Source organism: Phyllostomus discolor, chromosome 2 (assembly GCF_004126475.2).
Source record: "Phyllostomus discolor isolate MPI-MPIP mPhyDis1 chromosome 2, mPhyDis1.pri.v3, whole genome shotgun sequence".
Classification (NCBI taxonomy): domain Eukaryota; kingdom Metazoa; phylum Chordata; class Mammalia; order Chiroptera; family Phyllostomidae; genus Phyllostomus; species Phyllostomus discolor.
The window spans coordinates 45,215,431-45,232,528 of NC_040904.2; the positions used below are offsets into that span (position 1 = coordinate 45,215,431).

The 17,098-nt window shown below is 39.3% G+C and overlaps 1 protein-coding gene across 1 annotated transcript in view; it reads right to left on the reverse strand.

Annotated features, from left to right (window-relative positions):
* Positions 1 to 15,969, reverse strand: part of EHHADH (enoyl-CoA hydratase and 3-hydroxyacyl CoA dehydrogenase) — a 54,236-nt gene extending 38,267 nt beyond the window's left edge. Inside the window, exons 1-2 of the mRNA XM_028504951.2 lie at positions 15,806 to 15,969; positions 3,788 to 3,891 (exon numbers count right to left, since the gene is read on the reverse strand). Of these exons, the coding sequence (XP_028360752.1) occupies positions 3,788 to 3,891; positions 15,806 to 15,879 (178 nt within the window). The 5' untranslated portion in view covers positions 15,880 to 15,969. The remainder of the gene's footprint in view (positions 1 to 3,787; positions 3,892 to 15,805) is intronic.
* Positions 15,970 to 17,098: the final 1,129 nt, after the last annotated feature.

Sequence of the window (17,098 nt, forward strand, 5' to 3'; positions counted from 1 at the left end):
TAGATTCTTTTGTTTCTAGAGAAGATGAATTTCAATCTGAATCTCAGATCTATCATTCCTGTAACTTTAGATTAAAAAGGTTTTTCATGTAATAATAGCAATGAACATTTATTGGACAAGTACATCAGGCATAATGCCAAGTTGTTTCACGTACTCTTCTTAACACCTAAATTAAGTAGTATAACAGTCCCATTATACAGGTAAAAAAGTTAAGGCTTTGAGATGTTAAGTGCCCAATTCAAACATATAACTAGTAAGTGGTAACATACAGACTGGAACTCAGATATTCTGACCACACTCCACATTCTTAAATGTTACACCACCTTCTCCTACTTGCAGCACAAGGTTAGTGTTATTGTCATCACAACTGTATGGAAATCAAGGTACAGACAGCAGCCTAGTGATTTCACTTTTTAACTGCTCACCTCTGGCATATAGAAATGCAATTAATTTTTTAAATATTGATTTTATACCCAGCAAAATTGCTAAATTCTCATATTAATCCTAATAATTTTCTGATAAATTATCTTTAATTTTTCTATAAACACTACTGTATCTTCTAGATCATGAAGCTTGTTTCTTCCTTTTCAGCCCTATACCTTTTATTTATTTTTCTAGTCTCACCAGGCTGGCCAGGGCCAAGAAAACAATGTCAAATACAAATGGTGATAGCAGCCAGCTTTGACTTGTGCCTTTCTAGTAAGGAAAGCTTTCGAGTTACCATTTTGTTCGAGGTTTGCTATAAGTTTTTTTTTTTGTTTTTTTTTTTTTTAGAGAGGGAAGGGAGAGAGATAGAGAGAAACATCAAAGTGTGCTTGCTGAGGGTTATGGCCTGCAACCCAGGCATGTACCCTGGCTGGGAATCGAACCTGGGACACTTTGGTTCCCAGCCCGCGCTCCATCCACTGAGCTACGCCAGCCAGGGTGCTATAAGTTTTTAAAACTGATATGTTAGCCTAACAAAGAAATTTCCTTTCTATACCTAGTTTACTGAGGATTTTTATCTTTAATGCATGTCAAATGTTATCAAATGCTTTTTCTGCTTCTCTTGAAATAACCATGATTGTGTCTCCTTTAATCTTTTTAATAAGATAAATTATATTGATTTTTCTAAGGTTTAACCAATCTAGTATTACTGGGATAAAAGTGATATATTACATTTTTATATATGGTTAGACTCAATTTTATAATATACTGTATAAAATGTTTATATCTATATTTATAAATGAAATGGATCCGTAAGTTTGCTTTTCATGTTGTCTTTGGCGGGCATTGGTATCAAGGTTATGCTAGCCTCACAATATGAGGTGGGAAGTACATTGGGTTGAATGATGTCTACACCAAGCCTGTGAATGTGACCTTTTTTTTAGAAGTAGGGTCTTTCCAAATGTAATCCAGATGAGGTCATAGTGGATTAGGGTGGATCTATCTGGAATCAGAGAAGTTTAGACACAGGGAAGAGGACCACAGGAAGACAGAGGTAGGAAGGGGAGTGATGCAGAAACAAGCCAAAGCCAACCAAGCATTGCTTTGTGAAAGTTTTGATTACTGATTCAGTTTTTTAATGGTTATAGAACCATCTGGGTTTTCTATGTCTTCCTAAGTGAGCTTCGGTGGGCTAAACAATCTTCTACTTGCTCAGAATATCTTCATTATCTTTGCTAAAGGCTACAATGTCTGTGGTGATAACACTTTCATGATTTTTTACATTCATTGTTTTGTTGTTTTCTTTTCTTGATCAATTTCTCCAGTTTTTGTCAATTTCATTAGTCTTTCAAAGAACTAACTTTCACATTGTTGATCTTTTGGATTCACGTTTGTTTTCTGCCTCATTAATTTCTCTTCTGTATTATTTCCTTCCTTCTACTTCCTTTGGATCTATTTTACTGTTTGTTTTGTTAGTTCCTTGATACAGATGTTTAGCTCATTATGTTTCAGCCTTTTTTCTCTCCTGATTTATATAAGGCTATAAAATTTTGCTAAGTTTTTCTTTAGCTGCATTTGTCAAGTTATATATGTTGTGTTTTCATTATCATTCAGTTTAAAATATTTTCTAAATTCTATTATGATTCCTGCTTTGAGTCAGGGAAATTAATTTCATTTCTAAACATGAGAATTTCCAGTTCTATATTTGTTATTGATTTCTAGTTTATTTGCATTGTTGTCAGAGAACATATTCTAAGCGAAATTTATTGAGACAAGCTTTCATGGTCCAGTAGCTGGTCAATTTTTGTAAAAATTGCAGATTGGAGAAAAATGTATTATTTTGCAGTTGTTGGGTACATTTTTCTCTGTATAAAAATCCACTAAGACAAATCTACTAATTCCTAATGCTTTTCCAGGGGAATAATTTTTTTCTGTCCTGAACTCTAACTACATTCTCTCTCTTACATCTCCTTACTGACAATGAACTATTAAGTTCTCCACAATTCTGATCCCTTTCTCCATGTCTCAAAGTCGTCATCTTGTGTTCCAAACCTTAAGTTTTCAAACAGTTGAGTAAGCCATTTAATATCTAGTTTATGTTTGGTATATTATTTTACTCTCTCTCAGGCTTGGCCTTCTCACCTGTACACAGAGCCTGTAGGACTTATTGAGAATTAAAATATAATAAATGTAAAGATACTACCATTTTCACTATTAATAAATAACCTATGGATCACTAGTACACAACAGACAAGATAAATGATAATTATTATAATGATTTCCATTTTTATATTTATTGATTATCATAATTCTAATATCTCTTTCTTCTCAGACTATCATTAATGTATGTTATTTTATTTTTTTAAGATTTTATTTATTTAGAGAGGGTAAGGGAGGGAGAAAGAGAGGGAGAGAAACATCAATGTGTGGTTGCCTCTCATGTGCCCCCTACTGGGGACCTGGCCTGCAACCCAGACATGTGCCCTAGACTGGGAATCAAACCAGTGACCCTTTGGTTCGCGGGCCAGTGCTCAGTCCACTGAGCCATACCAGCCAGGGTGTCAGGCTACCATTAATATATATTAAATCCCCTGGCTACAGTAAGATTACACAGGCCCTTGTATCCATGTGACTTTGTCAAAGGGTATAATGTATTCATTTGGGAAAAGAGGAGAGGTTTCACAAATATGACTGAATCACCATTTCAGATTCTTTTGCCATATTTTGGTAATATTTTTGCATCTTTGAAGAATAACCCAATAAAAAGTGGCATGGTCTCTGACACAGGTGATTACTGGAAGAAAAACGAACTTCCTTTCAAGACTGTGTGAAATAAAAAATATCATTTATTAAACATCTTCTGCATGTAGGCTCTGCACTAGAGGATTTCCGGTGTATTATTTCATTTAATCTCACAAAAAAAGTCAAGATAGATATTACTGTATTTACTTTATACATTAATAAGTTGATTTTTTAATTTTTTATATTGAATTTATTGGGGTGTCATTAGTTAATAAAAGTATGTAGGTTTCAAGTGCACAATTCCATAGTATTTGCTCAAGTTCACATATGGTCAAGATATACACAGAGCAGGTATATACATATTAGCAGGTATTACAGCCATCAAGCCTACAGCTAAATATCTCACAACGGTCTTATTCAATGTAAAAGAAAGTAAGGTCAAACTCTTCTCTGGGTCTCTCTTGTGATTCAAGTCTCTTTCTCCAGTTTCTCATTTCCACTCAAGTATCCCACATCCATTACCCACACTATGGTATTACCCACAAAGACAGCTAATGCAGTATCGATCTGAGTCTAGGCTGGATTCCAGAGACAACGGGAGAGGAGTAGATACTGGTACCTGCAGAGAAGTTGCCATTCGCTCCACAAATCACAATGGCTTTTACTGTAGGGTCTGTTACAGCTTTCTGTAGCCCTTCTTTTAGTCCACTGAGGACAGTCATACTAAAAGAAAAACAAAATGGAGCATTAGTCAGAATTAAATTTCCACCATCTCAGAGTTTCTTCCTTTTCTAATACTGAAAACTTAAACACAAACACAATGAATAAAAACTCTAGATATTGATTATTAAGCTTTCATTTTTTGTTCAACAAATAATATATGTATCTATTGGAATTAAGCACTGAGCTGGTTAAGTAATAAACTTTTTTTACGATTTTATTTAATATTTTTTTAGAGAGGGAAGGGAGGGAGATAGAGAGAGAGAGAGAAACATCAATGTGCGGTTGCTGGGGGTTATGGCCTGCAACCCAGGCATGTACCCTGGCTGGGAATCGAACTTGCAACACTTTGGTTCACAGCCCGTGCTCAATCCACTTAGCTACGCCAGCCAGGGGCATAAACTTTTAAAAATTGCATTATTATGCACTCTGTTGTAACTCTGAACACTTATAATTAGCACTAATCAATTTTAAAATGCTATTATACATCTTCTAGATACAGTAAAAGGAGTTTGTAACACCCTAGGGAGAACAAACTATATACAACAAAATATCACACTAAGATAAGTGCTGTAATAGATACAAAGAAAGTGATGTGGAAGTTCAGAGGGGGAAGAAATTACTTTTAATTTGTCATGCTGGCAAAATATAAGAAAACTAAAATACTCTAAAAAAACAGATGTGGCAGGAGCTGCAAGTTACCCCAAATACCCCAACCTCCCCACCTTTTTCAAAATATTAAACATATGGTTTTCAGCTGCATACATAATTGCCTAAAATAAAGACCACATTTCCCAGCCTGTTTTGCAGTAAGGTCAGCCCAACGCATTAAGTTCTGACTAGTGGGATAGAAGATTTGGCATATGCAAGTTTTGGGAAGAGTCCAAAGGGACTGGGGATAGTTTTTCTTTTTCTTTCCTCTCTACTCATGGCAGGAATGCAGATGTGATGGTTAGATCAGGAGCAGCCTTTATGGACTAAGAGGTGGAAGGAACCATATATTGAAGATGGCAGAGCAAAAGAAAGAGAGAATCGGGGTCCCTGTGATTGCGGAGCAGCTGTAACATTCCAGGACACTGCTATGAGAGAAATCAACGTTTTCCTGTTTAATCCACTATTTTTCTGTCACTGACAGCCAAACCTAATTTAAAACTACTTAATTTAGGAGGTCAAGACAAGGTCTGGGGAAGAAAGGACATATAGTAGATTTTACCGAGTTTCAGTAGATTGATTCAGTGATTCAGCACCAAGGAAGCCAAAGTTACAAAGGCCAAGAGAAAAGAATTTGTCAAGAAGCAGGGAATCGGGATCTAAGACGGCGTCAGAGTAGGAAGGAGCAGATTCGGCTTTCCTCTGCTCAGGGGAGAAAATCCTGACCGATCTATGGAGTAAAAAGGCAAGCAACCAACATATTTCAGCATTTTTGAAAACAGAGGACCAAGGATTGTGGCAGAACTGAAAGAACAAAGAACAGATCCTAAGGGGAGTGCTGCAACAAGGTAGGGTCCCAGGACAAGCGTGTGGGCCCGGGGCTGCAGCTTGGTTTACCATAGGGTTCTTGCAAGAGAGCCAGGTCAACTGCTCCCTCCCCAGCCGAGCAAGGTCTGAGCGGCTCTGGGAGGAATCCAGGTGCTGGCAAGCACACGGGGGCGGTGAGTGCCTTTGGAGGCGGTGGTGGACACCAGAGGGGCCGAGTTGCGCAGCGGACCCGGACTCCCACGGTCACCGGTCTGGCTGGAGCTTTGGCGGTGGGAGAAGCCAGGTCACGGTGGGAGAAGCCAGGCCACTGTGGGGAGCAGTGGGCTTGAACGGGAGGAATTTCTCAAGAGGAAGGATGAATAGACACAGACACTGTTTGGGGAATTCTCCTAAAGTGATCAGTAGCTCCAGCCTGTCTGCATCCCAGCTGTGGGCGTGCCGGCACACCAGCCCACCGGCCCACCCGCGGACGGTCGCACCGGCGCACGGGTGCGCCTGCAGGGAGAGCATCCCCGCACACCAGCCCACAGCAGTAACCCTGGGGAAAGATCTGATTCCCACACCCAGGGCCCAAAGCTGAGGAGCCAGTGCAAACTCCACTGGCCAAGGGAGAAAAGCCAAACAAATCATCCTTCAGCCTGCCTCAACCAGCAAGAGCAGAAAAACCAGTTTGGCCACTTTGAAATCAAGAGACTTTTTAATTTGATTCTATTTTTTTTAACAATTTTTAATTTTTTAAGTTGTATTGTTTTTATTCTCTTTTGATTTCTTTTTCCTCTCTTACCTGATTTCCTGTTTTATTCCTTCCTCCTTCCTGTCCTCCAATTTTATCTCTTCTTCCTTCCTTCGTCTGCCTTTTCTATTTTTTACTTTTTAAAATTTTTTCCTAAATACCTACAAGTGAGACAAAATCCTGGATCTGTGAAAAGACCAAAGTTGAACCCAAAGAAGGGGCATCACAACAGCTGGGACAGTGAGATAAATGTCACTCTGCTATTACAGAGAACCTGCAAGTTATTGTATATTTGTATCATTATTTTTTTTCCAGTGTTCCTACATCTTTTTCTAACAGTATTTTTATATCCCTCTTCTTTTTGTATAGCCTGCTTTGCTAGGCTGGATATATTGTAAGACCTGACAGCTTTCCCCTGATATCTCTTTCTATACTGTATTACTAATCTACTGTCCTTTAACTCACCTGTGTCCCATCAGCACACTACTTGATGTTCTGTACTCCCTATTCTTGTTACCTAGATCTCATAGACTCTGTCATATGAATGTTGCCATAATATTATTGTAAATAACCGTTGTTCCATGCAATTGTAATTACTTCACAACACCCCGCCGCCCCCCCAGATCTTAGCCCATTTCAAAGTTTCCTGAACTCTATTACTGTAGTGGTTAACTCTATTCTCTCACACACTACACCTATTTACTATCCTTTACTCTCACCTTACCCAAGAATCTGACCTCCCTGCTTTATAGGTCCAACTCACAATCCTTCCTCCCCCAACAAGAGTCTTATCTTCTTTCCATCCTTTCTAAAAATCAGCTAGCTGGGTGGAAGACCACAGTTAACACTATACATAGTGAAAGGATCTCCTATATCTTCCCTACTTGCTACTACTGTAAATAGCATAGAATTCTCTGTTGCTGTCTTAAACTATTTTGCCTTCCCCCTCCAACTGATGACAAAAAAGAATAGGTGGAGGAGGTGAACACCAGGATACCCACTGGAAGAGGAAACCCAACAACAAAGGAACCACTAACAGATAACAGCAGAAGAAGGTGAAGGAGGGAGTAGTAACCACACAAACCTCAATCCAGGACTTATCTGGAAATACAACTAAACAGTAGAGACAGTACCCAAAACAAGCAACTGAAAAAGATTTCTTTAAACCTTGTACACACAGAAGAACCAGCTTCAACACAACCTGCCCTCACCAGCACAACAAAATACAGAAGGTGGTGGACAGAGTGACCCACATTTAACCAGCTGGTGGGAAGGAACCACCAAAGAAAGACTCAACAACAATCAAAACCCAAAGGCAAACACAAAGCCAACTTAAAGGACAGCCCAAGACCAGTGAGCTTGGGAGATCAAGGAAACAGCACCACTGAAACTCACTGCTATTCTACTAAAGAAGTTCACAACATAAACCCAGGGAGCCAGAACAGATCAATATAAGAAGCTGAGGCAAACAAGAAGAGTCTCACAAACAATGGGAAGACAAAGAAATAATCCCCAAATGAAAGGAAAGGAGGAAGCCTCAAAAAGAATGCTAGATGAAATAGAGGCAATTCAACTATCAGATATTGAATTCAAAGCAGTGATTGTCAGGAAGCTCAATGAGCTCACAATGAGCCATGAGAAACTACAGGGAAGCTACAATGAACTCAATGAAAACTACATCAGCATAAAAAAGGAAATAGAAACTCTCAACAAGGGCCAAGAGGAAATGAAGAATACAATTTCTGAACTGAAGAACACAGTAGAAGGAATGAAAAGCAGGATCGATGAAGCAGAAGATTGGATCAGCGAGCTAGAGGACAAAGTAGAAGAAAACACCCAGAAAGAGCAAGAAAAGGAAAAGAGGCTCAGAAAAAATGAAGAGGGATTGAGAGAAATGCAAGACAATATGAAACGTAATAATATCCGTATAATAGGGATACCAGAAGGAGAAGAAGAAGAAGAACAAGGGATAGAAAACCTAGTTGAACAAGTGATGATGGAAAACTTCCCTAATTTGATGAGACAAAAAGTCACACAAATCCAGGAAACACAGAGAGTCCCAATCAAGAGGAACCCAAAGAGGCCCACCTCAAGACACATCATAATTAAAATGGCAAAATTTCAAGACAAAGAGAGAATCTTAAAGGCAGCAAGGGAGAAACAGGAAGTAACATACAAGGGGGTCCCAATAAGGCTAACAGCTGACTTCTCAATGGAAACACTCCAAGCCAGAAGAGAATGGCAAGAAATAATCCAAGTAATGAGAACCAGAGGCCTGCAACCACGACTACTTTACCCAGCAAGGCTCTCAATTAAGATAGAAGGCCAAATAAGAAGCTTCTCAGACAAAAGAAGTCTAAAAGAATACACCTCCACTAAACCAGCTCTGCAAGAGATGCTGAAGGGACTACTTTAAGGAAAGAAAGGAAAAGAGAGAGTGAGAGAGGATCACACGTACATAAAAGGCAATGAATAAGTACCTATCAATAATAACCTTAAATGTAAATGGATTAAACGCTCCAATCAAAAGACATAGAATAGCTGATTGGATAAGAAAACATGACCCACACATATGCTGTCTACAAGAGACCCACCTCAGGATAAAAGATCTGCACAGGTTGAAAGTGAAGGGCTAGAAACAAATTTTCCAAGCAAATGGACAGGAAAAAAAAGCCGGGGTAGCAATACTCATATCTGACAAAATACACTTCCAAAGAAGGACGATAAAGAGAGACCCAGAAGGTCATTTCATAATACTCAAGGGAAGAATTTACCAAGAAGACATAAATAGTGTAAATATATATGCACCCAACATAGGAGCACCCAAATACATAAAGAAAATCTTAGAGGACTTCAAGAAAGATATGGACAGCAACACAATTATTGTGGGGGATTTTAACACCCCACTATCAAAAATGGACAGATCTTCCAAACAAAATATCAACAAAGATATTGTGGCATTGAACAATACCCTAGACGAAATGGGCTTTACTGATATTTACAGAACCCTCCATCCCAAAGAAGCTAAATACACATTTTTTTCAAATGTACATGGAACATTTTCAAAGACTGACCACATGATAGGACACAAAACAAGCCTCAACAAGTTCAAAAAAATTGAAATCATACTAAGCAATTTCTCAGATCACAAGGGACTGAAACTAGAAACCAACCCCAAGGAAAAAAACCCAAAACACTCAAATTCATGGAGACTAAACAGCATGCTATTAAACAATGAATGGGTCAAGAATGATATTAGGGAAGAAATCAAATGGTTTTTGGAAACAAATGAAAACGAGCTCACAACAACCCAAAATTTATGGGACACAGCCAAGGCAGTCCTGAGAGGGAAGTTCATAGTGATACAGGCCCACCTAAAAAAGTTAGAAACATTTCAAACAAACAACCTAACCCTACGTCTACAAGAACTCGAGGAACAACGACAAAGACAGCCCAGAGCAAGCAGAAGGAAGGAAATAACCAAGATCAGAGCAGAATTAAATGACATAGAGACTAAAAGCACAATTCTAAAGATCAACAAATCCAAGAGTTGGTTCTTTGAAAAGATAAACAAAATAGACAAGCCTTTAAGCAGACTCATCAAGAAAAAAAGAGAGAAAACCCAAATAAACACAATCAGAAATGAAAGAGGAGAGATTACAACAGATACCACAGAAATACAAAGGATTGTAACAAATTACTACAAAGAGCTGTATGCCAAGAAATTTGAAAACCTAGATGAAATGGACAAATTTCTAGAAAAATATAATCTTCCAAAACTCAATAAAATGGAAGCAGAAAGCCTGAACAAACCAATAACAGCAAAAGAAATTGAAGCAGTAATCAAAAAGCTCCCAACACACAAAAGCCCTGGACCAGATGGTTTCACAGGAGAATTCTACAAAGCATTTAAGGAAGAACTAACACCTATCCTTCACAGACTATTTCAAAAAATCCAAAAAGATGGAAGACTCCCAAACTCTTTTTATGAGGCCAACATCATCTTAATTCCAAAACCAGATAAAAACACAACAAAGAAAGAAAACTACAGGCCAATATCGCTGATGAACATTGACGCTAAAATCCTCAACAAGATACTGGCAAACCGCATCCAACAGTACATTAAGAAGGTCATACACCATGACCAAGTGGGATTCATTCCAGGTATGCAAGGATGGTACAATACTTGCAAATCAGTAAATGTAATACATCACATAAACAAAAGCAAAGACAAAAACCACATGATCATATCAATAGATGCAGAAAAAGCATTTGATAAGGTACAGCACCCATTTATGATAAAAACACTCAGTAAAGTGGGAATAGAGGGAGCATTCCTCAACATAATAAAGGCCATATATGAGAAACCTACAGCCAACATTATACTCAATGGGCAAAAATTAAAATCTTTTCCACTAAGAACAGGAACAAGACAAGGATGTCCACTTTCACCACTTCTATTCAATATAGTACTGGAAGTTCTAGCCACAGCAATCAGACAAGAAAAAGAAATAAAAGGAATCCAAATCAGAAAGGAGGAAACAAAACTGTCACTGTTTGCGGATGACATGATAGTGTACATAAAAAATCCTATAGACTCCACCAAAAAACTGCTTGACCTAATAAATGAATTTGGCAAAACAGCGGGATACAAAGTCAATATCCAGAAATCAAAGGCATTTCTGTACACCAACAATGAAACAGCAGAAGCAGAAATCAAGAAAAAAATCCCATTCAAAATAGCAAAAAGAAAAATAAAATACCTAGGAATAAACCTAACCAAAGAGGTAAAAGACCTATATTCAGAAAACTACATAACACTGAGGAAAGAAATCAAGGAAGACACAAACAAATGGAAACATATACCGTGTTCATGGATTGGAAGAATTAATATCATCAAAATGTCCATACTACCAAAAGCAATTTACACATTCAATGCAATACCTATTAAAGTACCAATGGCATATTTCACAGACATAGAACAAACACTTCAACAATTTATATGGAACCATAAACGACCCCGAATAGCTGCTGCAATTTTGAGAAAGAAGAGTAAAGTAGGAGGGATCACAATACCTGACACTAAACTATACTACAAGGCCACTGTAATCAAAACTGCCTGGTACTGGCATAAAAACAGGCACATGGACCAATGGAACAGAACAGAGAGCCCAGAAATAAACCCAAGCCTCTATGGTCAATTAATATTTGACAAAGGAAGCAGCAACATAAAATGGAATAAAAATAGCCTCTTCAACAAATGGTGTTGGGAGAACTGGACAGCTACGTGCAAAAAAATGAAACTCAAGCACCAACTTACACCATATACAAAAATAGATTCAAGGTGGATAAAAGACTTAAATATAAAGCGTGACACCATTAAAGTCCTAGAAGAGAATGTAGGTAGGAAAATCTCAGATATTTCACGCAGAAACTTTTTTACTGACTTGTCTCCTAGAGCAAGGGACATAAAGGAAAGAATAAACAAATGGGACCTCATCAAAATTAAAAGCTTTTGCACAGCTAAAGAAAACAGTATCAAAATAAAAAGTGAACCAACTGTATGGGAAAACATATTTGCCAATGATACCTCAGACAAGGGTTTAATCTCCAAAATATATAAAGAACTTACACGACTCCACTCTAAGAAGACAAGTAACCCAATTAAAAAATGGGCAAAGGACTTGAACAGACACTTCTCCAAGGAGGACATACAGAAAATCCAAAGACACATGAAACGATGCTCAATATCGCTAGCCATCAGAGAGATGCAGATTAAAACCACAATGAGATACCACTTGACACCAGTCAGAATGGCCATCATAAACAAAGCAACAAACAACAAGTGTTGGAGAAGCTGTGGAGAAAGGGGGTCCCTAGTGCACTGTTGGTGGGACTGCAGACTGGTACAACCACTATGGAAAGCAGTTTGGAACTTTCTCAGAAAACTAAAAATGGATCTGCCTTTTGACCCTGCAATTCCATTGCTGGGACTCTATCCTAAGAACACTAAAACACCAATACAAAAGAACCTTTGCACCCCCATGTTCATAGCAGCACAATTTACAATAGCTAGGTGCTGGAAGCAACCTAGATGCCCATCAGTAAATGAATGGATCAAAAAGCTATGGTACATTTACACAATGGAATTCTATGCAGCAGAAAGAAAGAAGGAGCTCCTACCCTTTGCAACAGCATGGATGGAGCTGGAAAGCATTATGCTAAGTGAAACAAGCCAGGCAGTGAAAGACAAATACCACATGATATCACCTTTAACAGGAATCTAAACAACAAAACAAAAAAAAACTAGCAAAATATAACCAAAGACACTGAAATAGGGGATAGTCTGACAGTGACCAGAGGGGAGAGAAGAGGGAATTTCAGGGGGGAATGGATAGGGTTTACAGGAACAAATTCGGAGGACACATGGACAAAAACTAGGGGTGGGGGGTAATGGGGGGGAAGGGGGGAGGGTTGGGTGGGTGGGCTGGAATGGGAGTAGGGGGGAGAAAACTGTACTTGAACAATGATTAAAATAAAAAAAAGTTTAAAAAAAAAAAAAAAAAAAAAAAAAAAAAAAAAAAAAAGAAGCAGGGAATCTCTAAGTGCCACGGGGTGGTGAAGGAGGAGAACCTAGGGAAAGTGCAAAGGAATTCCTTCAAGGAAAAAAAATGATAGAACCACAGTCTAATCTGTCATGCCATGGAATTCTGAGTATTCTCGGTAAAATATCTCTTCTTTAGCACACAGGGTGAAAAAAATCTCAATAAGAAATGAAACACAAGGACAAACTTATATAAAAGCCAGATATTTCAGACCAGCAACTCTGAGTTAAAACCTCTGAGAATAAAGGAGATACTTGCCCTTGATATGATAATTCCCTTTCACCTAATTTCCTTTCATCATTACTAAATGAAATCAAACAAAACCTCTTGCCTTCGACTGTTAATTAGAAACCGAATCTGAGGAAAAAGAGATTCTGAACTATCCGTAATACTGAGAAGTCTAAACGGCACCTGTTTCCTTCTGAGTAAATGATGGCTGCAAAATTAACCCAAATGAGCTTAATCAAGGCCACTGAGAAGAGGCTGGCTTTTCCCATTTCACCCAGCCCCTACTCTTTTATTTCTCTTATGTTCTTGTTAATTTTGCAAAAATCAAACACAGAGAGAAAAAGAAAAATGAAATGGTTGTGACACATACAACTTTACTGGAGTCTGGCCAAGTGAAAGGGACCACAGCCTGGAAGCACGGTCAAGATCCCAGACGTGGAGAAATTATTTTCTCCCCTTAATACTGTCAGGAATGAAGAAATCAAGTCTAGGGTAAACATAACATTTCACCAGTGCTGACCAAAACTTTTTAGCTTCTGGGACTATAGAAGGTCTTTTATTGTGAGTTTTTAAAAAACTGAATGTCATCAAGTGAAGTTTGTGGCTTGTGACCACCTTTTTTTAAAACAAAGAAATAGAAAATAGAATATATCAAATGATATCACAAGTAAGAATAACTTTGTTTCACGGAACTTTGCTTTTGGTTACATAGTTGTACACTTGTGTGGCTTAGGTTGCTATGCAAAACATGGGGTTACTTACTGTGTGGATTACAGTAAAAAAAAAGTGTGAAAGTCACTGTGTTGGGAAATAGGCCTAGACACCAGGTACACCCTATGTTTGTCAGGAGGGGTGGCATTCATCTGAATTGAAGGCAATATGGCTGGCTAAGCTTCCAAAGAAGGACCTATTTGTTTAGGCCAAAATAATATTCAAATAAGAATCTCTCAGGGGGCTAGGAAGAGATAATTTTCCACATAAAATTAGAAATAGGAAGGGAAATAGGAAGGAAGGAAAGAGGAGGGAAAGAAAAATACAAAACAAGAAAAATAAATTGGAACCTGTTAAACTGGATAAACATACTGAGATATACACTCTACCTAAAATAGAACTTCAGAAGCAGAGAGAAGAAAAAAGGCAAGAAAGTATTTATTCCTAAGTAGGGGAATTCTTCGTGAAGCTGAAATGACTTCTGAACAGCAGTGCCTGGAGGCAGGAGCTAGTAACAGGCCTCTGATTAATAGAAATAATAATAGCTAACATCTGTTAAATGCCAATTTATAATCTCCAGCAAATTTAAACCACTTAACAACTTTATGAAGTAGATACTAACATTTCTTCTGCAAGGAGGGTAACAGTGAGTTGAATAACATAAACATTAAAAATAGTTATAAGAAAATACTCCTAGTCATGGGTATCATTAGATTGTGGAAGTTCTGGATGAGCGTTGTTTCCAGTACGAGCAGAGGCTGGGGCAGACAGTCCTAATATCTAATAATTCTGATTAGAATACAGACAAGTCCAAAACTGACAAGTAATCATGTTGCTGATGTCTTTCTTCATCAAAACCAAAATAACAAATACTTCGCTTTTTTCTGAGAATGGCAAGTAAGTGAACAGATCACCTTTGTGTGATTTTATTCCTGCAGTTCTTTTGTATTATTAAATACAATAACTCATATTAAGAATAAGAACTATACCCTGGCTGGCGTAGTTCAGTGGATTGAGCACAGGCTGGGAACCAAAGTGTCCCAGGTTCGATTCCCAGCCAGGGTACACTCCTGGGTTGCTGGCCATAACCCCCAGCAACCACATATTGATGTTTCTCTCTCTTTCTCTCTCTCTCCCTCCCTCCTTCCCTTCCCTCTCTAAAAATAAATAAATAAAATCTTTTAAAAAAATAAGAATAAGAATTATAATATTAATACTAATGATAAAATTAAGTATGATGGCAGGATCAAAATTCTGTGAAAAGTAGTAGGTCTCCTCATTTCAGCCTTGAAAGCAAAGGTCTTTCTCTCTATACTTTATATATTCATTGTAAATTATAATTCCTGCTAATCCTACTAGCTGTGGATGGGTGGCTCGCTCCTAGACTGGTCAGTCACTATACTCTTTTTCAGAGATATGGAAGACGGTGCCTTCATTAATTCTCATAAATTAATAACTTCATTAATTTTCATAAAAGCAGCATTAATCTCACTTTTCAAAAGTAAGAGTTTACCACACTGCACAACCTGGGTTAAGGAGTTTAACCAAAAAGGTACTCATGAGGGAATAAAAGAAGATAAAGTACACAGGAGTTTTTAGAAAATGTTATTTAATGGGCTTACATTGACATGGATGTTCTACTGAAGCACTAAGGTCTTGAGGTTTAGAACAGATCCGGAGAAATTACATTTCTGGGCCAGGACACAAATATTTACTCACTGCGTTGGCATTAATGGGGACCTTTATTTTTTGTAAAATGTGAAGCCACATGGTCGGATTCTTACATGTTTTGGTGGCCTGGACTGGAGGTTGAGAAGTGAGGGACCAAGGTCCAGCCAGATTTGCACTGAGACCTTTGGAACAGAAAGTAGGCCTAAATCAAAGTTCCAAGCAGAGGGTTCTGTACGAAGTTAGCATAGGCAGACCAAGCTGGCATGGGAGAGACGGGCTCCTCCACTTGACAGCCATCTGACTGCCTCTCAGCCTCGGTTTCCTTCCCAGTGAAATGAGAACAAGAGTTCTCTGCTAAGATATTAACCAAGTTAACCTATGAAAAGGGCCCTGGCATAAGACCTCGTTCAATTAGAGCCAGGGTCTTTCTCAAATAGCAGGCGAGAGTTAAAGCCTGCATGCACAGCAAGCAGGCGACCTGAGCCGTTACCTGATGGGGTTCAGCGGCGGATTTCGGAGGCGAATCAGCGCCAGGGAGTTCTGCAACCTCGAATACTCGGCCATGTTTCCTCTCGCCTCGGTCGCCTCCGCGTCCGCCTCCGCGTCCGCCTCCGCCTCCCGCCACAGGGTTCTGCTACCGTCCCGAGCGCACTTGCCCCGCGAGGAGGGGCGCCGGCTGGGCCAATGTGAACCCAGCACCGCCTCCCGCCTCCCGCCTCCCTTCTCCCTTGACGACTCCTAGCCTACAGATTCCCATCCGATGTCTTGATTCTACACCTTTCCCGGACCCCAGCGCCCTGCACTGCAAACGCTCATTGTCTTTCTCATTATTGGCTGCTCCCCGCTCCCATCACTAAGTAGATCTGGGAGGACGAGGGAAACTGGATGGAATTGCTTAGCTAGTCGAGGTTTGCAATCCCCTGGCCCAGAGGGTCTAGCTTCTCTGGACAAATTAGGAGTTCACTAAATTGTGGAGCTATTCTCTCAGTTTTCATCTTCATGATGCTTAACAGAGACAGATAGCTGGGGTCCTGACAGTCGTGTGATATGACACAAACCTAGGACACAGAAGACATACATCATGCATTTCAACTACATGGGTATCTGACTAATGTAAACCGAGTATTTACAGAACAGTCATAAGGCAAGGAATTTTAACAATGATTAAGTGTTGCGCATGGGTCACCGGCCAGCAGTGACCACGGAACGCTATGGATGGCTCACCGAAAAACACGCGAGAAACAAACATACACAGAGACAAACTAGTTTCTGTGGGGAAGTAGGGACGAAATGGCCACCCCCACTAGTGGGGAGGGCCCTGACTTACCGTCCATACCTGCTTTTATTGGGCTCATTTTGCATAATAATTCAGGTAAAATACAGTACTTATTAGGGGGAAGTAAGGAACTATAGAAAACAAGGAACTCTGCTGGTCTATTGAGTGGGGGTCAAAGAGCTGTAAGACTTTGAGGAACCAACTTCCTCCTTGGACCCCTCTCATTCAACTGAGAGCATTCTAAACAAAGAAGGTTTTACAGTAATTTACATGTTCTTTCTTGGGCCTGATCACCCAGGGAATCTGCCCCTTTTCAGCACAGAGCTGCACCACCCTGTCATTGTTTCAGGCTTAGCACTGGAACTAAGGCAATAAGGAGATTTTCTCCCAGACGCTGAGAACTCAGGCTATGTCAAAGCCGAGGAGCGAGGGTCCGTCACCCTCTTTTGCTGCAGCCCCCCAAGTCCTTCTTTTGGGGGGCCTCCCAAAGTGATCGTGCCTGGCTTA